A 26,270-nucleotide genomic window follows, 5' to 3' on the forward strand; every position below is an offset into this window, starting at 1 on the left:
AAAGTAATGTGGCCCTGATAGAAAGATTTCTAAGGGTAGTGTTGCCTGTAAAGATAGGCTTGGAAAGGAAAACAAAAGCACTGCCTCCTGCTATTTGGGGATTCCTGCTATGTTCACAGAAACAGGACTTTGTACCTTCCTTATACATAAACAAGATTGCATCAAAGAAAATGCCAGGCTCCATCATAATTTCTACTCTTCACTGGAACACTGGCAGAGAGCCCCAAACTTCAACTAACCACTCAAGTCAAAGGGGGTAACAGTAAATATGAGCTTCTTTAGTTGTCCCTTACATTGAGATGAACATACCCTGTCCTGTCTCCTGGGCTGTGTCTAGACTGGCCACTTTTTCTGGAAAAGCAGCTGCTTTTCCGGAAAAACTTGCCAGCTGTCTACACTGGCCGCTTGAATTTCCGCAAAAGCTCTGACGATCTCATGTAAGATTGTCAGTGCTTTTGCGGAAATACTATGCTGCTCCCGTTCGGGCAAAAGTCTTTTTCCGAAAAACTTTTGCGCAAAAGGGCCAGTGTAGACAGCAGAGATATGCTTTCCGCAAAAAAGCCCCGATCGCGAAAATGGCGATCGGGGCTTTTTTGCGGAAAAGCGCGTCTAGATTGGCCACAGACGCTTTTCCACAAAAAGTGCTTTTGCGGAAAAGCGTCCTGCCAATCTAGACGCGCTTTTCCGAAAATGCTTTTAACAGAAAACTTTTCCGTTAAAAGCATTTCCGAAAAATCATGCCAGTCTAGACGTAGCCCTGGTGTGTAGTTGTTCCCCTGAGCCCAAATCATTTCCAGTGTCGTGATGGAGTCACCATCAGACTCACAGATGCAGACTGTCATGAAAACCAATAAAAGGAGGCAAAATAGCCATGTGTGCGTGCGCACAGGTGCCTGTGCAGTTGGCTCCCTAATGCCTAGATAGGACTGAAAATAACAGAGATCGGCTGGAGAGAGATGATACAAATAATTGTTTGGGTAGGTCAAGACTGATATGTAGGTGCTCGGGAACAGAGATCTGGAGGTTCAGAGAAGGGAATCTGGGATTCTTATAATACCTGGAGGTTCAGGAAGAGATGCAGACGGATGGTGAAATAAGTGAGAAAATAAAATTGTAATTTGTGTGGAGAACAGAGGGAGGGTAGGACCTACCTACAGAGATCAGGCTGGAACACAATTGTTAAAGGGCTGTTAAAAGTTCAAGCTAGGACTGCGGACTTCTGGTAGCCTTCTTTCAGTGGCTCTACTGGTGTCATAATACACCAATCTAGGAACAACAGAACCTAGGAATTTTCTTATCATAGGGAGATTCCTGTATTAATCACTTTGTGGAGTCAATTGCTGGGTAAGAGCCTGACACTACATATTTATTTTGCTTCTTCAGCAATGAAAAAACTGTTTAAATGCAAAGTATCTTTATAGCAAAATGAATGATTGAAAGTGCAGCAAAACATTTGACATAGATGAAAAATGCATTAAGGGCTGTTAATAAAATTATGTCTACAATGGTATTTGAAGAACTCACTGCTTTTACTGGTAGGCACTGAGCCAGTTCCTGATGCTATTGAAGCCAATATTAAACTTCCCAGTTGGCAAAATGGAGATTCTTTGTGACGAACAGGGGTCACTCTAGGCCAAGGCTGGGCAAGATGTGGCCCGGGGGCTGAATCTGGCCCGCCTAACACTTTGATCCAGCCCGTGGACAGCATCTGGCTGCTTTCTATCCTGTTGCCCGGGTCACCAAATGTCCAGGCGATGTCTCAGGCAGCAGGATCCTATTTAAATGGCTCATGGCTCCCAGTCGTGGTACTACCCCAGTAGGGGCCAGAGCGGCGAGCCCTTTAAACAGCTGCAGCAACCCAGGATGGCTGTCAGGCAATGCAGTAGTGACGTGGCCGGAAGCCACAAACCCTTTGCTGTGTTTTTACTTCAAAGCCTCTGGTCCCAGACAATTCTGAGGGGAGGATAGTCCCCAGCACTGCCTCTTCTGTCCCAGACCCCGCCCCTTCTGGGGAGTGGAGCCAGCCCATGACCACATACCAAAATGAATTAAGTGGCCCTCTTGCAAAAATTACTGCCCATAGCTGCACCAGAATTAAGATATCAGCTTCTGAGTATTGTATACAACATTAAAAATGACAGTTTCAACAACACCTTTATTTACAACACCATACAACTGACATATCAGTATGTAACATATTCAAGTTTACTTTTCTAATTACAATTAATAGCTTTGCCAACCTTATACCTAGAAGCTAATTCTTCTATGTGATGAGTGACACTGACTTCCTGAGCACCTCTTTATTGCTGGGTGCCATATTGCAGTCTTTTTCCCACTCCTTGGGACCTCTGGAGATTCCCTTCTGCCCTTGGTGGGTTCTTCAGTTATTTGTCTCTCCAGTCAAATCAAAAAGTCCCATGAATCCCTCCTAGGACATTTAAGAGTCCCATAAACAGACAGTCTGTTTGTCCGTGTTAGGGTCTTCTGCCCCAGCACCTGGCCTTTTAAATTCAGCCCTTTGTTTGGGTTCCCAACTAAGCCCTGTTCCCTCTTTGGAAATTAAGACAATTTACCTGGGGGTGGCAGAGGAACTCAAGCCCATCCACTACTCCAGGTTCCAACCTAAGAATCCTACACACAGGAACCCTGTACTGATTAGTCTAATTAACTGCTGTTACTTCCATGGGTTTCTTCCTAGCAGGCTCCTTTTATCTATCTCCAGGCCACAGATAAGCCCCTTTTTTCTCTCCTGTTGTCCCAGAAAAAAAACTGATCTGCTAACCTCTGAAACTTTTTATCTGAGTCTAATGGGCTCCAATTTCCTGCTTCTGTGAGGCCTCTTTAGACTAGGCTAAAGCACCTACTTTTGCTGCTGGAGTCTGGGGGGAAGTGGGACTCCAAGGCATCCTGTAGGGGTCTGCAAAGGCTAGGTGCACCTGACTGTATTCTCCCCCCTAAATCAGTGGCAAAGCTCTCAGCTTCAAAGGGAAGCAGTTCACACCCCTTACTTCATTAAGTAGAGTCAGGAAAGTGGTGCACAGAGGGCTCCCCAAAGTGGCAAAATGATTATATTACTGTGCCAGGTCAGATGAACAGGCATGTGAAACAGAATGTAAACAATCCTGCCTTTATTGCCACAAGTACTGGGGAAAACAGAAACAAGATGCAACTTTCAAGACATTTTTTACATGACTTCAGTACTAAGCAGTCTAGCCATCTCAAAGAGGACTCTGATATGTGCAAATCTCTCAAGACTCCTGGGCTTCTTAAAATTCCACACCTCAAAAAACAATATGGGCTTTATATATATATAGTCCTTATGTTAATCCTATTGGTGTGCAAATTGTGTGGTAAAGTGGGCTTGCATAGAAGGAACTGGTTACAGAGTAACAGAACATTTAGTTTTATTTTGTGCCTTTTTTAGCCAAAGTCTTTCAAACCACATTACAAATATGTGAAATATTAATGAATATACTTACCCAGAATAGCCATTTTCCTATCCACATAGTAGGAATGTAAAATCCAGTTTAACTGGTTAATCAGCTAAACATAAGGGGTGCATCTAGACTGGCAAGATTTTGCACAAAAGGAGCCGCTTTTGCGCAAAAACTTGCCAGCTGTCTACATTGGCCGCTTGAATTTGCGCAAGAGCACTGACTTTGTAATGTACAAAATCTTGCGCAAATACTTTCCTGCTCGGGAAAAAGCCCTCTTGCGCAAGAATACTTGCGCAAGAGGGCCAGTGTAGACAGGAAAGAACTGTTTTGCACAAAAAAGCCCTGATGGCTAAAATGGCAATCGGGGCTTTCTTGCGCAAAATCGCGTCTAGACTGGCCACAGATGCTTTTGCACAAAAGCACTTTTTACGCAAAAGCATCCGTGCCAATCTAGACGCGCTTTTGCGGAAATACTTTTAACGGAAAAACTTTTCTGTTAAAAGTATTTCCGCAAAATCATGCCAGTTGAGACGCAACCAGGGGATAACAGGTTAACCGATGAAAGGGGATGACCTCTAGAAAATCGGAACTTCAGGGGATAGCCGAGTTAGTCTGTTACAGAAAAAAAAACAACAACAAATGGTTTGGTAGCACTTTATATAAACTAACAAAACATGTAGATGGTATCATGAGCTTCCATGGGCACAGCCCACTTGGGACATTTGATCATAGAAGCATAGAACTGGAAGAGACCTCAGGAGGTCATCAAGTCCACCCCCTGCCCAAGGCAGGACCAATCCCACCCAAGTACAAGCATGCAGTTAAACAAGGACACAGCCCCTCAATTTGCATGCAGGCATCAGGAGTTAAAGCACTTTAAACATTTGGGCTGTAGGTCCGAGATCGATAGTTATATATCTAACCACTGGCCTGACTGGAAAAGCTGTAACTTTCTGTAGAGGCAGCCATCTCAGACAACTTCACTACAGACCCCAGGAGCCTCCGCTGCCTACAACTCCCAGTTTGCCACAAGCCCAGGGTTCGCTGTGTAACCCTTTGATTTGCAGGGAGACTGTGTAGCCTACAACAGGACATGCGACGCGGTTCTCTCTCTGCGCCCCGTCCCCGGCGTGCAAGCCAGCAGCCTGCTCACCACGGGCGCGTGGCGAGGCAGAGGCCCAGCGGGAGACCCCGCAGGGCTTGTGCCAAGCTAGGCTGGGACCAGCGGCATAGCAGAGGCGGCTGCAGACCGCGCGCCACTTTGAGTGCCGACCGAGGAATGCGAACAATGCGCCCAGCCAGCCCCCTTCCGAGCTACTGCGCCTCTCTCCCGCACGGCCCCGACACGGGGGCCGGCGCATGCGCCCTGTATGGCCGGCGAGTCAGCAGCAGTAGCAAGCCTGGTTGTCTTGAAAGCGAGCGAGAGAGAGAGAAATGCAGCAGCCGGGAGCAAAGGGGTAAACGCCCGACGCTGGCTTTGCAGAGGGAGGTGCGGTTCCTCCCTCTTCACTCAGGGATTGCTGCATGCTCCTGTTGGAAAGCCCGGATCCTCCCGTGGCTTGTCCCAAGCTGGCTTTGCCCGGCACCAGGGCAGCCTTTTCTGGCGAGGTGCTGCCCCTTCCGAGGGAGTTCAGAGAATGACCCGAGTCCACACCCGAGGGATCTGAATTGCATGGAGGCGGGGGTGCTGTTAGCCCTACCAAGGTACTGAGCCCTTCCCACAGGTTGGACCTGCCTGTGTTTTTCAGCAATGCAAACCTGAGATTCCTGAGCAACAGCTGTTCAGCATAATTTTAAACAGGAGAGTGTCACCATTTGTTCCCGTGTGCTCTGTGCGAGGAGGGCTGGGTTCGGTCGGTATCGAACACGCCTTTGCTACTGTAGTCAGTGCTCGCTGTTCAGCTGCACAGCGAGTAGGCCAGGGGAGGGACACGAACGGGGCTGTTTAAAATCGATTCTGGTTTTTTGTGTGTGTGCTTCTACTGCCTGTTTGGTATCCTGGAGATGGTCAGTCCAGCCTGAGTCAGAGGTTCGGGAAGAGGGCTGGTTAGTACAGGATTACCTGGAATAACCCCCCACTCACAGGTGCATTTTCACTTGGATTTATGAATTGAACGTGTGACTATCTGATTTCCTCAGGCTTGGAGGAAATGTCCTGAATGGCCGGTGACATGAAGCATTTCTGCCTGCCAGGGGAAGTTGCATGAGAATTGGCTGCAGCTAAGCAGCAACACCCAGCTCCTGGCTGCAGTTACTATGGCCCAGTCCAAGGTCTGGAGCAGCATCAAATCTATGCTGAGAAGGAACGATGATCCCTTGTTCTTGAACGACACCAGTGCCTTTGATTTTTCTGAAGAAGTGGGTGAGGAGGACTGTCCCCGGTTTAACAAGTTGCGAGTGGTAGTTTCTGATGACACTTCGGATGCAGCTCCAGACATACCTGTCAATGGGGCTCACCTAGGTCTGCAGTCCGACGATGATTCTTTGCTGGACCGGGATATTGCTTTGCGAAGCACACAGACTAGCTCCTCCAGGACAGACCCTTGCAGCAATTGCAGTAAACAGAGGGAACTATCAAAACAGAGGAAGGTGAAAAAACGACTGACCCTGGCTGCAGTTCTCTATCTATTCTTTATGATTGGAGAGCTCATAGGTAAGTTGGATTTGGTTTTCTTACTTTCTCAAGGGTTAATGGAAAAATGCCTCTGTGCTTTTTTAGGACACTGTTTTATTACACAATTTTCTTTTAATTATTTGCTAAAGGAGACTGTGTATTGGTTTGAGACCCACAGATTTCAGCATAAAGTCCAGAGAGTGCTCAGGGTAAAGGGAGTCAGCAGGCAATTAGCATAAGGAAAGAGTTTAAAGGGACACTGACAACATTAACTCTTCCCTGGTTGATGTTTATGAGGATCTTATCAACAAAGAAGACATTTTCAGTTTGTTTCCCTTTAATAGCATAATACCAGTGTCTATATAAGATTTTAGGGCCTTCAAACGTCATTATTTATATTAGTTTCCAGATACATCATTCAGCAATATAATTTAGTTCTATCATTGAAAGGGAAAAAAATCCCGTAAAGATTACAGTCATTTACAGCTTCCTGTTTTGCATCTCCCTAATGGACTAACATCTACACTGAACTAGTTATTTTTGTATCCTAAGCTGTCATTATAAGCAACATGAAAGTGTCTATTGTATGTTGTTTTAAAGCAACAAATGATTTTGGATTACTCTGATCATATGATTTACTGAAAATTCCAGACGTCGTTAATAGTTGGAATTGGGAAAAACATGCTGATTTTTCACTCCAAAATTGTTCCTGTTACAGATTCATTCAAAACAGTAATAAGCTCATTTTTCAAGTTCAATTTTTATTGATCTCTGATGAGCTCTTTTGATATCAAAGCATGTTATCTCTTCCAGTTCATGTTCAAGAGATCTATAACATTTTAACCGAAATAGCACGATACAGCAGTCTGTAAATCTATACACATATGACTATATTACAGTGGAACAGCAACTGTAATCTTAATAGATAAGATTAAGACCAGCTTTTTGTTTAAAGTTCAACTATTTTAAGTGGTCAGACTTTGCCAGGCTCTAGGCAAGGTGCTGGGCAGGGGGGCAGGGGGGAGGGGAGGGAAAAGAGGCTGGTTCTAAGTCCTCATAGCGGGTGAGGCCTTAGGTGGAAAGGGAGGGGCTGGAGACTAATCTTTCCCCAGCCAGTCCTTCAGTGCTACCCTGTGCCTGCCACCCAAGACTCTGGCAGCAACTTAAAGGGCCTGGGACTCAGGCTGCTGCTGTTGCTGATGTAGTGGTGGTGGCGGCTGGAAGCCCTGGGTCCTTTTAAATTGCTGGGCCTCGTGGCAGCTATTCTTCATCCCTATACCCCGTCAAGTCTAAATATCTGTATAATTACTCAGATTCACTTACAATGAAAAGGCAGAGTGTGCGCAAGTAAGAGAGACGTGCTCCCTGCACCTGTCATATGCTCGAACACTGAGCCTGTTCCCCTGACAGAATACCACACTTGTAAAATTTAGGAGACACTTCATACTTTTTACATCGCTTTCACACAGGATACCACCTAAATCTATTATTTCTCTGCCCATCATTAAATCTCCAGACTTCTCTCGTATCCCACCTCACTACAAACAATACCCAGGGTGAGAACACCCAAGTGCCATGCTTCTGACACAGCCTACACAGTTCTATATTGAAATGACACAGACTGGAGTCTCAAGATGCGCACACACCTCTTTCCTGTGATAACACACATGGGGTGATTCAGATCCAGATCTTTGAATATCATAATCACAGCTCTATGACACGCCTCAAAGTAATCTTCAGATCTTCTCCTATCAGAAACACACCTCTACCAACCTACTCCATCTGCTGCCTCCACCATTCACTACAGATACACCTACAACTCTGATAGAAACTAGAATGCATATAGACCTTTCTCAGTGGATACTGCCAGCTCTATGCAGAGTTAAGGTCATGTAGGCAGGGCCGGCCTTAGGCCGATTAGGCCGAATCGGGCCCCGAGCCTAAGGGGGCCCTGCGCCACTGCACCGGGAAGTGCCAGCGAGTTACAGAGCCGGGGCCCTGCTCCACCACTATGCGGAGCTGGGTCTCTCCCCAGCTCTGCCTGGAGCAGGCCCCGGCCTTCCCATGCGTTCCCTCACCCCACCCCCAGAGCGTCCCCCTTGGCCCCGAAATGTCCCTGTCGTGCGCGGCTCCTCCTCACCGCCTGTTGCTGTCCATGTGCGGTGCTGCATGTGGGCGGGGAGGATGCCTGGGCCGTGATGTGATGTCACGACCCAGGATTTTGAAACTCCTGGGAAGCACATTGCAGGGCCTCGCTGGCTCCGGGTTCAGCCTCCAGGGCCTGAGTGCGGACTCTGGCCCCGCAATGGGGAAGGCAGAAGGTAGTGAACACTCGTGTGGCGGCAGTGGCGGCGGCGAGAGAGAGGAGGCGGCGGAGGGGGAAGGGAAGGGGCTTGGGCGGAGGAGAGGAGGCAGAGGGGGAGGGGTGGAAGGAGAAGGAGAAGGGGCTTGGGTGGGGGGAGGGGAGACAAATGCCAGGGGGCCAAGTGCAGACAATGACCGAAAGGGCAGGAAGGGAGGTGTCAATGAGAGGGGGGACAGGGTGATGCTGGGAGAGGAGAGGAGAAGGGAAGGGCATTGGGGGCTAGAGGGGGAGATGCTGAGTGAAGGCTTGAAAAGAGGGGTGGGTATGAGAAAGATGGAGATGGAGCAAGGCATGTGTGAGGGCACAGAGGGGCAGGAGGAGAATGGGGCAGAGAGTGGTGAGGGGGTTGGTATCAGGGAAAAAGGGGGCAGGAGCAGTAAGGGAAGGGGGAGGCACCAGGAGGGTGCAGGGCTAAGGGAAGGTGCAGATGCCAAGTGATTCTGGGGTGAAGCAGAAGGGCAGACACCTGCAGGGGAGGGACCAGCACCAGAGGAGAGAGGCAGGGCAGGTGTGTAGAGAGAGGTGTTAGAAGAGGAGTAGTTCACATGATCAGAGTGTGGCTACTGGAGGAGTGGGCACGGGGGAAAGAAGGGCTGGTGGAGGGGGGCAGGTCGCAGGAGGGCTGAGGGCAGTGAAAAGGGCAGGAGTCAGGACAGCAGAGGAAGGTGAGGAGTTGGGGGGCAGCAGGCACCAGGGGAGATGATGGCGCAAGGAGTGGAGACATGGCAGCAGAGAGAAAAGGTCAAGGTTTATAAAATATTTATTAATAACTTGGTATGCTGCCTATGGCCAGCTTGTTAGTGCCCCGCGGTGCAGTTTGGGTTTATGTGGGAATCAACACGTGGCTGGCGAGAGGGAGCCGAAACAAAAAAGTAGTCAGTGTAATGATCTTCTGTTGATATGTGTTTCAGTACAGGCAGTCCCCGGGTTACGTACAAGATAGGGACTGTAGGTTTGTTCTTAAGTTGAATCTGTATGTAAGTCGGAACTGGCGTCCAGATTCAGCCGCTGCTGAAACTGACCAGCGGCAGACTACAGGAAGCCCGAGGCAGAGTTGCTCTGCCCTGAGCTTCCTGGAATCAGCCTCTGATCAGTTTCAACAGGCTGAATCTGGATGCCAGTTCCATACAGATTCAACTTAAGAAACCCAGGCGTCCCCAAGTCAGCTGCTGCTGAAACTGATCAGCGGCTGATTCCAGGAAGCCCGGAGCAGAGCAACTCTGCCTCTGGCTTCCTGTAGTCAGTGCTGGTCAGTTTCAGCAGCGGCTGACTTGGGGACGCCTGGGGCAGAGCAGCTGGGGTGCTGCTGGGTTGCTCCAGTAGCGCCGCTCCTCGGCGCTACTGGACCAACCCAGCAACACCTCAGCTACTCTGCCCCAGGCGTCCTGATTCAGCTGCTGCTGAAACTGACCAGCAGCGGCTGAATCAGGATGCCTGGGGCAGAGCAGCTGGGGCGCTGCCGGGTTGGTCCAGTAGCGCCCAGAGCGGCGCTGCGGGACCAACCGGCAGCGCCCCAGCTGCTCTACCACAGGCGTCCGGAGAAAAGCCTGGTCTGCTGGGGCGGGAGGGCGTAGTAGCTGCGGCTCCCCCCCCCCAGAAGACTAGGGAGAAGCGTCCCGCCGCCCGGATCCTCCGCGGCTTTGCTCCGCGTCTCCCTGGTCTGCTGGAGACCAGCAGACCAGGGAGACGGGGAGCAAAGCCGGGGAGCACGCGGGCAGCGGACAGCCCAGACGCACCGCGGCTGTCCTGCTGCCGGCGTCCTCAGAGGCTTTGTTCCCCGTCTCCCTGGTCTGCTGGTCTCCAGCAGACCAGGGAGACGCGGAGCAAACCTTGTTCGTAACTGCGGATCCGACGTAAGTCGTATCCGCGTAACTTGGGGACTGTCTGTAGTTAAATTCTTGGACTGTCATTACTCATGAAAAGTGCTGTCACATGGGTAGAAATCAGGTAAATATTGTATCTTATTCATATCCGCAGAACCGACTTAAATGGGGCCTGTGTGTTGTGTAGTCTTGCCTTAATCTTTGTATTCATGCCTGTCCGTGTGAGAGAAGCTATTTGTATATATTTGCTTGCGTATGGAACCACACTTAAGTTGAGGCCCTCAGCATGTTCTGTAAGTATCAGTGTGGCCCCTGGGGCTTCCAAAGTTGAGTTGCCTTAGCTCATCCCTGACAGGTGTCTATCTAACCTGGTTTTAAATATCTCCAGTGATGAAGATTCTGCAATCTCCCTAGGCAATTTATTCCAGTGTTTAACCACCGACAGGCAGGAAGTTTTTCCTAATGTCCAACCTAACCTCCCTTGCTGCAATTTAAGCCCATTGCTTCTCATCCTATCCTCAGAGGTCAAGCAGAACAATTTTTTCTTCCTCCTCCTTATGATACTCTTTTAGATACTTGAAAGCTGCTCTCATGTCCCTTTTCGGTCTTCTCTTTTCCAAGGTAAACAAGGCCAATTTCTTCAGCCTTGCCTCATCTCTCATGTTCTCTAGACCTTTCATCATTTGTGTTGATCTTCTCTGGACTTTCTCCAGTTTCTCCATGTTTCCTGAAATGTGGCACCCAGAACTGGATATGATACTCCAGCTAGGGCCTAATGTAGATGGCTCATTCCCTGCCTAGGGGACGTGAGACTGGGTGGGTTGGTTTCCAATCCTCCTGTTTATTCTCTTCCTAAGCCAGGAGGGCACAGTAGTTCTGATGGGGGCTCTGCAGGAAGGCAGCCCGCACTGCCCCCTTCCTGAAACCTTGTCCAGGTGTTAAATAGCTGTCCAGCCCACCCTAGAAGTGACTACATGTCAGCGTGCCTGAAGCAACACTGCACCAGCAATGGACAGGAGAATGGCTCCCGGGCATGGCTTGCTCATGACAGCTTCAGTCCCATTGATGGGCCTCAGCCTCTTTCCTTCTACTCCCTCGCTTTGCAATGGGGCTGTAGACTCTGGGGGAGAGGGGTGGAGGCAGGCAGAGGTGTCTCCCTGCAGCAGATGTAGACACATCTCTGTATTAATCATTCTCCCATTGAAGTTTTTAGCTTTGTATTGAGTCCTTTTACATGGAAACTTTGTATTGCGTCTCGGTAGAACAGTCCCTAGGACAAGTGAGGCAGAGACTGTCCCTGTGGGGTGAATGAGATGGGAATGGATAAGGCGGAAGGTGAGCACCTCTGGGCAGTTGCAAAGGTTGGAGAGGGGATGGAAGCCAGATCCAAGATCAATGAACCCTGGGAAGTGGGCCTATTGAAAGGAGACTGGACCTGTGGATGCCTTGGGGGTCTGCAGCAAGGGCCTGCTTTGGGAAGCCCCCTCTTTGGAGGTGAATGTGGCAGCATTGAGACACCACCCAGAAGCCGGCAGACACTAACTGCAGAGTCATGGGACGGCTCTCACAGATCTTGCACATGCATAAGATGATAGATCTGCAGGAAGGTGATGGTGGGGGGGTCAGCTGCCCCGGGAGAAAAATAATATAAAATTTAGTTAAAAATAGATGTCACGCATTTTTAAAAGGAATACCATATCTCCTGCCTTTTGTCTGTTTTTGTCTCTTTAGGCCCCCAGTTAAAAATTTCAAAAGCACTTGAGTGACTAAAGTCATTTTTGAAAATTGGACTTGGAAATCTAAGCTCAGATTTTCAAAGGTAATTAAACTCCTAAAGAGACAGTTGCCAACTCGGATCTTCAAAGATATCGATCTGATCTTTACACACCTTTGAAAATCTGGTCATAAGTGTCCTAGTCATTTCTGAAAACGTGAGATGTAGGAGCCCAGTCCTAATTCCTTCAGGCTTTTTTTTTTTTTTTTTTTTTTTAATTTGAACTTTTAGCTACACTAATTCCCCTCCTTTCTCTTTCACTATCCAATAAATGCACGGATCGAAATTATAGGTGTTTTGTGACTATGCTGACTTGAGAGTGGAAAGATTTCATATTGTCATGTATGATTCCTGATAACCCATCTCAATTATGAAAAACTAGGTTGATACCTGTTCATATCAGGAGCTCATTTCCTCATTTAATTCAGTTCCTCATTTGCAGTATCTCATTAGGATGTTTAGTGGAGAAGATAGTGTGTGTGTGTGTGTGTGTGTGGTTTTTTTATTATTATTATTTATACTGTGGGCAAAGTATGGGCTCACAAGAATTCCTCCATTGTTTTACCATGAGTCTCAAAACATTTGGTGTTTTTCTAAAGACCTGGAGTCAATTGATTATGTAGGAATCTCAGCTTTCATTTTAAAAAAGTTCTCTATACTTCTGGGCCTTACAGCTGAGGAGGAAAGCTTTAAAACATGAACCCTAAATACTCAAACAAAAGGCCAATAAAAATCCAACATGTTTTATTTTTAAAATATCTTATGATTTATAGATCAGTCTCATAACTTTGTGTAGGCGTTCCTTGTGATTTTTGGGTTGGCAATACTGCTCCTTGATTGGTGAATTTAGAGAGGTCTCTCCCTTCAGTTTCCCTTTCCACCCTCCTTTTTTGTCACAGGTCATCAGAGAATCATAGAGATAATGGAGAGTAGGGTGAGTCCATGACTCTGGTTAATGACAGGTCAGGGTGACTAACTATTATCAGCCAGTGGTCTGAATGAGCTATCTACTGCCATCTGTTAATCAACTGTCACATCTAACTGAAAGTCACAGAAGATGGAAACAGGTTTTATTTCTGGTGGTGTAGAGTCTATTTGGGAATCCTCAATTATATCTGACCCTTTACATTCAGTGTTTAAAGGCAGAGCTGACTGACTAGACTCAATTGAGAGTCCTTGTCTTGTCTCAGTGATTGCTTGCGCAAAAATCATTGATAAAATCTTGTGTAGACTGACCTTGGACTCAACATGCAGGCAAAGTGTTGAAGGGCAGTGCAAAGGAGGCAATGGTGGTGAGGTACCATATTACCTAGTGAAATCATTGGTGCTGAAATCACTAAGGACTGGAACTTGACCACAGAATTGACACTTTCTTAACAAAGACTCAATTTTTGCTATTTAAAAAGTAAATCAATGTAACAGAAAACTGCAACGCTCTCTGGTAACTTTTTAAAAAGTAAACTTTATTGAAAAAACTGGATAGTTTGCAATTGAAAATATCTGACCTACACTTAAGGCAATCTTAAAATCTTATGTGATATATTTGTGTGGTTGTGGTGTTTTTTTTCTTTTCTTTTCTTTTGCTTAACAAAAAATCCTGGGGGGGGGCCGCCAAAATGGTTCGAATGGGGCCCCGCACTTCCTAAAGCCGGCCCTGCATGTAGGCATTTACCTTAATTCTATATTTCTTAGTTTTCAGACACTGAGTTGTGCTGAACTTGAGATGCTGGAAGGGATGAGCTATCATTAGCATTAACTCTGCATTAATTACGTTTTTTTTTGCCATTTATTCATTGAGAGCTTATTGTGATATGAATATGAAAGAAACATTGAAAGTCACATGACTGGATACAAAGCTATTAAAAATTACATCATCACCAATATTTAACCATTTTTAAAAGGCATAGTATTTATCTTATTCACTTTTCATTTATATACCACAATGTATGGGCCAGGTCTTTTGGAGTTCATGCACTCGGTGTCACTTTTACTCTTGAAGAACACAGACTATTTCTACCATCCATTTTCCTCTGACCTGTGCTTTTGTGTGGAGAAAGTGATATGACAATACCGTGTCTCACGAGCCACATGTAGCTCTACTCAAATCCCACTCCTAGCTGTGTCCCCACCTCTTGGCACCATGCCTAGCCCCATCCCCACAGTGTCAGTATAGCTCCCCTCTGGTGACACCCCCAGTCTTGGCAGGAGGCTAGGGGGAGGGATGGGAAGTGGGAGCAGAGTTAGAAGCTGGTCCTGCCACTGCCTCGCTATGGCTCTGCTCCTATTCCTGCCCCCAACCTTGGCCCCTGACCAGGAGAGCCATCAAATTTGTCAGGCCCCCGGGCAAGGTGGGGGGAGGGCAGTGGCTCTGTGCTCCTGGAAGGAGCAGGACTGCAAATGGCAGGGGCGGGTCTGAGACTGCTAGCCAGCAGCACTTCCTGGAGTGTGCTGCACCCCTCCTCAGACAGCCCTCAGAGCTGCTTGGAGTGTGCTGCAGTGGTGGCCATTTAAAGGGCCTGTGGCTCTGCTCGTAGATGCTTTGGTAGCATCAGCAGCCAGATCCATGGGCCCTTCTGAATCATCAGGCCCCAGAGCAATTGCTACCTTTGCCATCCCCTGTCTGCAGGCCTGCCCTTGGCTGTGGCCCTGTTCTCAGCCTGAGACCCACATCCTCCCCCTCTGTGGCTCCAGACTTGGTCCCCTTTCCCCTGTGTGTGTTTCTTCATCCAAAGCTGTGACCCTGCTCTGGTGACTGGCTTCAGGTGTGATGAGGAGTGGTGGGGAGGGGGCACAGAGAATGATAAGAGGGGGCGAGCCTCAAAAGTTTGGGGACCACAGAGCTAAAAATAACATTTTGAAAACAGGAAGATTAAACTTGATTAGTTTTTAAAAGTAAGTGTAGAAAATGGTGGTGGTGAAGCAGCTTCATTTTATACAGTGGAAACTGCAATTGATTCCACATTATACCTTTGTTGATATTATACGTTTGAATAAGGACTTTATCTGCACCCCATCTGTGGTATATTTGACAATGTCATTGTTCAAATCTAAAAAATGTATATGTTATCAAGCGTGCCAAGGAAAAACTAAGAGAAAGTCCATTTGTCAGGCATACACAAGGTAATTGACATTTGTTATCTACTCCACTTAGGTTCATCAGAGGCCTTATCCCAGGATTGCATGGTAAGGGCAAACAGTGACCTGGCCTTTTAGCTTCTGCTTCAATGCATGGTTAGTCATTGCCACAATCCATGATCTAATTAGGAATGAGGCTTTTAATTGTGGACATATTACAGAGAACTGGCTGAATGATAGCTTGCTCGGTCTTGGTTTTTCTTTTTCTGACTGTGAGTGGTTCAGCATGATTGAAAAGTGAATTTGTCGGAGTCTGATCTTAGGTGTAGAAAATACCTTATCATAAGGACAGGTTGATGTAGTATGAGACTTCCTGGATAAAATGAATTTGGGAATTTTAGCCATGTACCAGTCCCATTCCTTAATGGAATTTCTGTCAGAGCCTGTTGCGCCTGCTGTTGGAGTCACTGACATCCCAATCCTCAGAGGCATTTAGCTGCTCAAATCCCATTGATGTGAACTTTGAGGATCTGAGCCTCACATTTCTCAATGGGGTGACTTCTGTATCATTCACCATGCCACTTGCTAGTCTGTTTGAGATTTCATGGCCTCTGAATAGTGTCAGATTCAACTCATGCTCATGTGTACACCACACATCTGATTTAGGGACAGAACTGGAAAAAGGGTGTGTTTAAAATAAACTACACCTTAATCACAATTAGATCATCATTGCTTTTTGCTTTTGCATTGCATCATTACTTTCTAAGCTCGGTCAAGGTGGTGGATGTCTCCAACTAAATCACTTATATGGTCCCCATCCATCTGCACACTAGCTGAGTACCTTACACTGTTTCAGTTATTTATCCATACAACTCTGCTCAGAAGTATTAGCCCCATTTTACAGCTGGGGCACTGAGGCATAGAGATACTAAATGACTTTTCCAAAGACACAGGAAGTCTGGGGCAAAGCAGGGAACTGAAACTGGGTCTCCCAAGTTCTAGGCTAAAGCCCCTCAACAATGGGCCTAACTACCTAACCAAGCCTCCTCTCCTAAGTTGTGTCTGTGGCCCATGCTCTGAGGCTATGTCTACACTACAATGATCTATTGGAAAAAGGTACGCAAACTGCACACCTTTTTCCAATAGTTTTTTTGGAAGAGGCTCTTCTAAAATTTGGCCCGTCTACACTGGGCCAAATTTCTGAAAAAGCCTTCTCTCTCGGAAGAGCCCTTTTTCTTTGTGGGAGGAGGAAGACAGGGCTTTTGAAAGAGTGCATTTGTTCTTCGGCAAAAAAAAGCAGAAGAGCAGACATGTTCCCTGGATTTGGTATCCTGGAAAAGCCCTGTAGTCTAGACACGCTTGAGTTTCATGTTTCAAAACATTCTGAGGAAAATTAGTGTTTAGTCATCTGCAAAGGTTTGCTTTGATCCTACAGGATATTGTAACAATCAGTTTTCTGTGACCTTTTGAGACATCGGGATTGTAATGAGGAAGGGCATGACTCACCCAGCTGCATGTAGGTAGGTTCACTGTCTTTTGCAGTGGTTGATGTAGCAGCGCTTTAGTCATCTGACCAAGATACACAGCAGTCGTTTCGGGGTATTAAATCAGGAAAAACACAACTTTAAACCAGGGGCATCCGATGAATCTTCAGTAAGACCTTCCCCCTCATTACATTTGGAGCTCATTTTCAAACAGTCCCCCAAGGTCTTGTTGTCCCTTCTGCCACGAGGTTCATCCAACCAGTAAGTTATCTTAGGCAAAAGCTGTATCTACACTATAACTTACGTTGGCACAATTTGTGTCACCCGTGGGGTGATTAACTCACTTATTATTAAATAAGTGCTAGTGTGGACAGTGTTGTGTTGGTGGGAAAACTGCTCTTGTTGACGTAGCTTCTGCCACTCATAGGGGCTAAAGTAGTTAAGCTGACAGAAAGCTCTCTCCCATTGACTTAGGATGGCTTCATTACTGAGAGTACAACAGTGCAGTTGTACCCATCCAGCTGTGCCTCTGTAAACCCTGTAATGTAGCAATGCCCTCAGTATCTGGCTGCAAAGAGACTTCTCTCACATCAGATGCAGAGCTCTGCTCTCCTCCTTGTTCAACCCTGAACTGGAGTAGGTCTCCTCCTTTTAATTCCCCACTCTGACTGACCACTGTTGCAGATGCAGTGGGGCAGGGCCATCTGAGTCTAGAGGCTGTCACTATCCCTCTCCTTGCAGTATGTGGTCTGTCTACCCCATCACAGGAACCTACATGCCTACATCCCCAAAATCCTCCTCAGAGGTTACAAGATATACAGATAAGCTGTGACAGATTGAATGTGGGGGAATATCACCAGTGGTAGAAGGCCCTTTTAGACTCTGAGATAACTGCAGTTGAATCTGTGAAATCCTGACCAGCAGGACTGTTTCAAATTATGCACAAACTGCTTAACCTCAGTCCACTTTAGGCTTACAATGTTTATTGTTTCTCAGTCTGACGAGCCATTTATAATTCTATAAGATTGAGTGTTCTGGCTGAGTTGACTACAGGCAGTCCCCGGGTTACGTACAAGATAGGGACTGTAGGTTTGTTCTTAAGTTGAATTTGTATGTAAGTCGGAACTGGTACATATTGTAGGGGAAACTCTAGCCAAGCATTTCTCCAGAGCTCAGTTTTATTCTCCCACACCTCACTTCCCTCAGTCCTTTATTCTCAAGCTGAGGTGTCTGCTGAGAAAAGCCGCTCCGCATCTCCCTGGTCTGCTGGGGGGAAGCAGCTAGTGCAGGGTTGCCTCACCCCGTTTGTAAGTAGGGATCCGATGTAAGTCGGATCCATGTAACCCGGGGACTGCCTGTACTTCTGTGTGAATAGCGCTGCATCAGGAGGCAAAAAAACCCAACCAACCAAAAACAAAACAAAACACCCCACATTGTATCTACTGATTGATTCTAATTTTGTTTTTGTTACTGACATTTTGAATGTATTTGTGACCACTCACCCATGTGATTAAGGTGACCAGAAATCTCAATATTATTGGAACCATCCTGATATTAGGGGCTTTGTCTTATATATGCAGTTATACTCTCCCACCCTCCCTTGGGGAAAAATAGTGGTACAATTTTTCACACTTACTGTCTGGTCACCCTACGTGAGTTAGATCTTTGTCCTTCATGTCTCAGTGAAAACAGTAATGAAACAGTGAACCCTTTATTGATAAGGATTGATGATGACTCTTTTCAAGCTGCCAACCATGTTGACATAGCCTGCTTTTATGCCTTTGCTTAAGAATGAACATTTGGACATTAAGAACTTTCATTTGTCTAATTTCTTGAATTATGAGAGCTTGCTTTTCCAATCTTTATCTTACACTGATGTTAGCATTTAGAGTTCCTCATTATTTCTTTTTAAATCTTTTTTAAAGAGAAATTTTACACACTTGTAATTCATTCATCCTAAACCAAAAAGGTTTTAAGTGAGGTACCATGGTTTGAAGAATCCTAAAATTAGGAGGCCTTAAGTGAGCCCTATTAAAATGCAGTTTCCTACCTGAATTGTCTAGAACAAATGTGTCTCAATGGAGAAGTCCTTAAAAAAATTCTGAGAAAAATCAATAGAAAAACAGAGTACATACACATGCATAAAATGGTATACTTTAAGGCTACGTCTACACTGGCCCCAAATTCCGGAAAAGGGATGCAAAGCAGGTAAGTCAGCATAGGGAAATCCGCGGGGGATTTAAATATCCCCCGCGGATTTAAATAAACATGTCCGCCGCTTTTTTTCCGGCTTGGGGAAAAGCCGGAAAAAAGCGTCTAGACTGGCGCGATCCTCCGGAATAAAGCCCTTTTCCGGAGGATCTCTCCTTCAGGTAGGAATAAGAGATCCTCTGGAAAAGGGCTTTATTCCGGAGGATCGCGCCAGTCTAGACGCTTTTTTCCAGCTTTTCCCCAAGCCGGAAAAAAAGCGGCGGACATGTTTATTTAAATCCGCGGGGGATATTTAAATCCCCCGCGGATTTCCCTATGCTGACTTACCTGCTTTGCATCCCTTTTCCGGAATTTGGGGCCAGTGTAGACGTAGCCTAAATGTTTGTAAGTTTCAAACGGAACCAAATTTTGTCAAATTGTTTCTTCCTCATTGAAGACTATAAAAAAAGCTGAGCTTGCCATTTCTAAATGCAACATGTTTAAAATTGTGCAAATAAAAAATTCATTTAGAACATATGGGAAGAGGTGTAATTTGTTTTCCTCAAGAAGATTCTAAGCTGATTTTGCTAAAATTAAGAAACCAAAACAAAGATGAACAAATCATAAAATTTTATACAAATTATTTTTGTGCTGTATTGACTCCAGGAGGCAACAAGTAGCATGGGCTGAAGGACGCTGAGGAGCATGGGGTGGCCATGCAGCCAACAACTGGAGAGACGCATCAGTTTCCCCTTCAAAGCATTGCTTCTCTCCAGCCGCTGGCTGCATGACCACCCCCTGTCCTCTGGAATCCTCCATCCAGCACCTGCACTACTCACCAACATCTGTGCCTCTTGCCTGCTCCCTGAGGCTGCAGGTGAGCTTTTGTTTGTAAGTTGGATGTTTGCACTCGGGGAGTGCCTTTACTTTGGAGGCTAGAGATTGAACAATTTTAGGCTGTTTCCAGTTCCACAGCACGGGGGAGACCTGACCCATTGCTGAACTAAAACTGAAGGTGTTGTCTCTTCTGAGTGCATGTGCATATCTCACATTAGCTTTATATTAAATGCATGTAAGAGAGCTTGGCCCTACTCTCTTTTGGGGAAAAGATAGTCTAAGGTAAGGAAGACTACATCTTTATTAGGTTAACTCGTTCCCTGCAGTAAAGATATTTACATCTGCTTCGTGGCAAATTGATCATTTTGACCTTTGGATCTGATGAAATTTTTCTCAGCATAGCCTACAGTTACAAGAAGGGAGTTAAATTACGAAGCAACAGAAAGAAATATTTCAGAATGGAAGGATTGGCAATGGCTGTTGGGACAGGGAACAATGAGGCTTAAGATTTAATGTAAAAAAAACCAACCAGAGTAGGTTGAATTTCTTTGCCATTTACTCATTGGAGCTCTGCCTATGTTTCAAATTGTCAAAAAAAAAAAAAACCTTAGCAGTCTTGGCTTAATAAATTAATCAGCTGCTTAAACGCGCACACACACAAATAACAAAGATAAAAGACATTAAGCTGCTTTAGGCCTGATCCTCCAGAATCTTATTCAAACAAATGGGCTCACTGACTTTAGTGTGACCACTTGCGTGAGTAAAGGTTGGAAGACTGAGCCTTTTCTACTTACCTAATCTGTTTAAGTATTTATACTGTATTTATCACCATGGTAGCTTTAAGAAATAACATGGCACATTGATTAAAATGGGAAAAGCCACTAGCTCCATCACCACACTTCATAAGATGTGCTATTACTTCCTCAATGCACCATTCAGAATACACTTTGTTGCAAACTACACCAAAAGGATATTTTACAGAGTTGTTCATCTCACATGCCCTAACTTTTCCAATTTCATTTTCAGGTGGATATGTTGCTAATAGTTTAGCAATCATGACGGATGCACTTCATATGCTAACTGACCTCAGTGGTATCCTTTTGACTCTGCTTGCTTTGTGGTTATCTTCAAAATCACCAACAAAAAAGTTTACCTTTGGATTTCATCGCTTTGGTATGTAGCTGCCAGATTTTACTATTAGAGCAGTGTTGTACATGATAACTACAAGGAAAGTCTGCAAGTCAGACTTCAGAGCCATAGTGTAAAGCAGTGTTTACCAATTTTATTTGGCCACAGAACTCTTTTAAACTCGAAATAATTTTGTGGAACACCTAATAACAATCTTGTATATGGAGCTGAAAATGTAGACCACAAATAAGGCGATCACACCACTGACTGACTGCGCATAAAGTGCTGAGTAGTGACATCATCGTCCCCACTCTCTGGCTAAGCTGGCATTACACAGGGACACTTATTGTGGCAAACACAAATGAAAATTGTTTTCAATAAAATTAATAAATTCTTAAATATTAATTATTTTTTAAAAATCATACAATATTGTTGTAATGGAATTTTTTTGCGGAACCCTTATTTTTGCTTTGCGGAACCCCGGGGTTCAGAACACCGGGTGGGAAACACTGGTGTAGAGCATGAAATAACAAAATCAGAAATGAGGATATGTAAATCACATTGTAGAGGCCTGACTGTCATATATACGAAGGGCCCTTTACAATTCTCTGTTCATAGCAGGTGGCAGAAAGCTGGCTATGCTGGCTTTTTGGCACCAGGGCTTTTCCCTAGCGACACACTGGGGCCCATGATTTGACCTGGTCTCTCCAGCCCAAGGTTGTGGTACATTGATAGGGTTTCTGGGGGGAGGTTCCACTGCTGCAACTTGTGCTATAGCTATTCGTAGGGCTCGACAAATAATACAATCTACTCGCCACGGGCGAGTAGATTGTAACCCGGAAGAGCCGGAGAGCGGTTCGGCGAGCCCTGGCTATTTGTATGGCCAAATAGGAGATAATGTTCTCCTTGACTGTCAGATTGTAACCTTTCATGAGAACTAACATCACTGAAAAGTTTAATAAAATACCCAAAAGGGCAGGCATGTCAACCTTAACTTTTTTCTTCTTTACTACTTTGCTGTGCATTCAGATGAGTGATGTAGAGACGGTTCTATTTCTGTTGGCAGTATTTTTTTAAATAACTGTACCTTAGAAGCCTATTTATGAAACTCATGTCACTGTGATAATCTCATGTTAAATTATGTAGGAAAAGTACAGTCTTTTCCTTACAAATAACTTAGCATAGTGAGTCATTATCACCTGAGAGCATCTTCTAGTCTAAAGACTTATCTACACAGAGGTATGTTGAACATATATGGCTGTAGAAATACCAGCATTGATTCGTAAAGCCGTCAGTTAAGTCTTTACTGCAAAGAGTGTGATCTTAACTTGTAGTAACTAACCCTCGTTAGCTGATTCAGGATAAAATTGCAGCAAAGATAAGCCTGGGGCACCTTAGAGACTAACAAAAAATGTAGATGGTAACATGAGCTTTTGTGGGCACAACCCACTTATTCCCACAAAAGCTTATGATACCATCTACACTTTTTGCTAGTACTGTATTTAAGGTGCCACAGGACTTTTTACTGATTTTTAATTTTTTTCAGTTACAGACTAACACTCTGAAACTTTTCAGCAAAATAAGGTAATTTGACTTTGAACTTGGGTGAACAGCTCAAGTTACAGACTGTAGAGGAGCTCATGGTTGAATTTGAGCTGCTCAAACAGGTTGTCATGTCTTTGCTACTATTTGAACCTGAATTAGCTGTGACTTTTACAGATGCTATTAGACTAAGGCCTGAAAGGAAAGTCCAGAAGAACCTAACATCACTTCTCTAGTAAACCCAATCCTGATTCAATGGAACTTGATGGCAGGAATCTGGAAAATTCAGAGTTAAGTTTTTAATGATTGTTTTAGCTCTTAGGAATGAAAGTTTATTTGGCTTTCTTTCAAGTAGGTTCTGATGAGTATGTGATTTTTAAGGATTGTAATCTAAATGTTTCTCCCAGGATATGGGTGTTGCCTAACAAATCTAACAAGGGTAAAAATAGGATGTTTCTCTTACTAGCCAGTGACAAGGCTCTCACTGTCTGTAGTTCTGTTGGTTGCTCATGCAACTAGGGCCTCTGTACACCTCTCAGTTTTGATTGAGGAAGTCTATTAAGACAAGTATACCTCTCTGGCCCACCACAACCTCTATCATTATGTCAATGTTATCTATATTACAGAAGCACCTGGAGGACCTTCTTCTGCTTGGTATGGTACACACACACACATATAAATATGGTAAAAGATAGTCACTGTCCTAAAGTGTTTACAGTCTGTGGGCCAGATTTGGATGCCCTAACTTGTGCTGAATAGTACCTTACTTTTTGAGTAGTTCTGTTGACTTCAGAGGGGTCCCTTGTGAAAATAAGGTACCACTCACTGTGGGTGGTGGTCATCACAATCTAGCCCTAGATACAAAAGAGAAAGGAAATATAGATCTGTTTTACAGAGGAGGAAGTGATATACAAAGGGATTAAATTACTTGCTCAAGTTCACACCGGAAGTCTGTGGAAGAGCCGGGTCTCTCAATGCTGGGTCTGACAATGCTTAATCACAATGCTGTCTTTCCTCTCTACTACCTGCTACTTGGGAGAGACGCATCACAAAGAACTCTGCTTTGTGCAATATTCATTCTGCTGATACCATTATTGGACCTAACCAAGTGAGTTATAAGATCAAGAACACATATTCCTGCGCATCCAGAAATATAATCTACGCTATCATGTGCCGAAAGTGTCCGTCTGCTATGTACATTGGACAAACATCTCAGACACTTCGCCAAAGGATTAATGCCCACAAAACAGATATTAGACAAGATCACAAAGAGAAAACAGTTTCTTGCCACTTTAACCAGAAAGGACACTCTCTAAATGACTTAGCCACCTGCATTCTGCTACAAAGACCTTTTACATCTGCACTTGAAAGGGAATCCTCTGAACTGTCATTCATGTTAAAATTCGACACTTACCACCAGGGACTTAACAAGTCTTTGAACTTTCTCACCCATTATCAAGACAGTTTCCCCAATTATCACCTGTAATACCATTAACTCACAAACATCCCACTCTCCCTACCTTTAATATCAGCAATTCACAGACACTTACCTTCCTTCCTCCCCCTTCCCACCCCCCCGCATCCTCCTTCTGTTCTGCAATGTGATTTGTCCTTTTCATATTTGTTCATTTTTTTAAATTGTATCCTTTGGTATATATGGTTGTGACTACTTTCTTCCACTATTTGATCTGAGGAAGTGGGTCTGGCCCACGAAAGCTCATCATCTAATAAACCATCTTGTTAGTCTTTAAAGTGCTACATTGTCCTGCATTTTGCTTCAACTACCCCAGACTAACACGGCTACATTTCTATCACTATTCTGCTTTGTGCAAGGCTCTCCTACACAGTCTTATTTCACTTTGCAGCAGTAGTTCTGTTATGTTGAGGACATTCCAGGAACACAAAGGGGAAATGAAATACCATTTCTCCTAATATGGTACATTTTCTTGAGTTCTGATTTTATTCTGATATGATTCTTTCTGTGGTCTTTGAGCAAATTACTTAACCGCTTCCTATTTTAGGCATAAAAATATAAGATTTTTTTAAATAACCTCAATTCTAAGAAGATTAATTAGTTCATGGCTGTAAAACAACTGTGAAGATTGGAAGTGCTTTTTATGTTTTAATTGAATTAATAATGTGTGATTGCAGGTCGTGAATTGTAAACATTTTAACAGGAACTTTTAACTTTTTATGTTTTATGAAATATCAGATTTTACTATTTCTGCTTTACTGTGATTTTAAATGTCTTTTTTTTTTAAGCTCAGTGCTTACATAATGGTATTACATTTACAATTCATATTTCAGATTTTATAGCAGTAGGTAGCAGATTCATTAGCTTCATCACCTAACCCTATAACACTTTGCCATCAATTAGTCTCTCAAGCAATACCGTGTAATACTTTCAGTAGCAAGGCTCATTGAGGCTCTAACAAGAAAGGGTCTGCCAGCATTTCCATTAGAAACATTTCTTTCAAGAGTTTTTAATTTTGTTGTAGGGGTTACCTTACCTTTACATTGAAACATGACCTTTCAGGTTTGCCACAGAGCACTTTTGGGGGACTTTGAATACACACAGACGTTTCTTAAGTAATGTTTTGAGTTTTTAAGCCTCATTTAAAAAAAAACTTTTCCGGAGTTTTTTGTATGCATTTAGAACTAAAAAACTAATGTATATAATCTGTCGATAGAAGTAAAGTGACTTGAGACCAACCTAAGACAAGAATGAAGGGTTAGAGAAATTCATTTAAAAAAACAGCTGTTTTTTAAAACTGTTTTGTTGAAAATATTTGGCAGTCCTGGACACTCTCACTAAGACTGTTTTGGGCTCAGCAGAGGACTTGTATCTCACTGCGCTTCTTTTACACTAGCAACAAATAGTTGAGAGTTTAAGTAGAGTAAGAACAACTATGTCCCAGCGATTTTTTTCCACAGCTTTTCCATGGGAGGGTAATTGGCTCTAAATCAATTATTCTATGTAATGCTTCTCATTCAAGAATTTAAAAACATTAATTCAAGGAACCTCATAGTACAGGCAGTCCCCAGGTTACGCGGATCCGACTTATGTCAGATCCGCACTTATGAACGGGGCTTTTCTCGCCCTGGAGGACGCGGGCGGCAGGACTGCCCAAACACGCCCGCGGTCCCGCCGCCTGCGTCCTCCGGGGCGAGAAAAGCTGCTCGCGGTCCCCCCTACCCCCAGCAGACCAGGGAGACGTGGAGCAAAGCCGTGGAAGGACCCGGGCGGGGGGACTGCGGCGCGTCTGGGCGGTCCCCCCCGCCCGGGTCCTCCGCGGGTTTGCTCCGCATCTCCCTGGTCTGCTGGGGGTCTCCCCCAGTTGCTCTGCCCCGGGTTTCCTGGAATCAGCCGCTGATCAGTTTCAGCAGCAGCTGACGTGGGGACGCCTGGGGTTCTTAAGTCGAATCTGTATGTAAGTCGGAATTGGCGTCCAGATACAGCCGCTGTTGAAACTGATCAGAGGCTGATTCCAGGAAGCCCGGGGCAGAGCAACTCTGCCTCGGGGTTCCTGGAGTCAGCCGCTGGTCAGTTTCAGCAGCGGCTGAATCTGGACGCCAGTTCCAACTTACATACAGATTCAACTTAAGAACAAACTTACAGTCCCTATCTTGTACGTAACCCGGGGACTGCCTGTATCTCTGTGAGAGATCTAAGCATTGTTTCCTTCATTTTACTGCTGAGGGCATGTAAGAGTTTAAACATGTACAAGGATTGACCTACTTAATTGAGGCTTCCATGTTTGATCATTCTGGTATAAGTGCCCAATTCACACAAGTCAGCTGAAGAGCTGGTGATGGAACACACAAGAGATTCTTCTCATGACCAGGGCTGGCCTGAGCCATTCTTGCGCCCTGGGTGCCTGGCGCATGCGCAGCCCCTGCCCTGGGTGCATGGCGCATGCGTGGTACCATCCCTGGGCACACGGCGCATGCATGGCCCCACCCCCGGGTGCCCAGCAGCTCCAAAAGGTTGGGGACCTTAC

At 45.1% G+C, this 26,270-nt stretch overlaps 1 protein-coding gene across 4 annotated transcripts in view; it reads left to right on the forward strand.

The window, feature by feature from the left end:
- Positions 1–4,481: 4,481 nt before the first annotated feature.
- Positions 4,482–26,270, forward strand: part of SLC30A4 (solute carrier family 30 member 4) — a 52,470-nt gene continuing 30,681 nt past the window's right edge. Inside the window, exons 1-4 of one of the 4 annotated variants that reach the window (XM_025190701.2) lie at positions 4,482–5,141; positions 5,577–6,090; positions 20,626–20,772; positions 22,447–23,334. In XM_025190701.2, the coding sequence (XP_025046486.1) occupies positions 5,694–6,090; positions 20,626–20,772; positions 22,447–22,505 (603 nt within the window). In that variant the 5' untranslated portion in view covers positions 4,482–5,141; positions 5,577–5,693 and the 3' untranslated portion in view covers positions 22,506–23,334. Of the gene's footprint in view, positions 5,142–5,576; positions 6,091–20,625; positions 20,773–22,446; positions 23,335–26,270 lie in introns of those variants that run through there. The other 3 variants (XM_075897166.1, XM_075897167.1, XM_075897169.1) reach the window with 3 other exon arrangements.

Source organism: Pelodiscus sinensis, chromosome 14, assembly GCF_049634645.1.
Source record: "Pelodiscus sinensis isolate JC-2024 chromosome 14, ASM4963464v1, whole genome shotgun sequence".
NCBI lineage: Eukaryota > Metazoa > Chordata > Testudines > Trionychidae > Pelodiscus > Pelodiscus sinensis.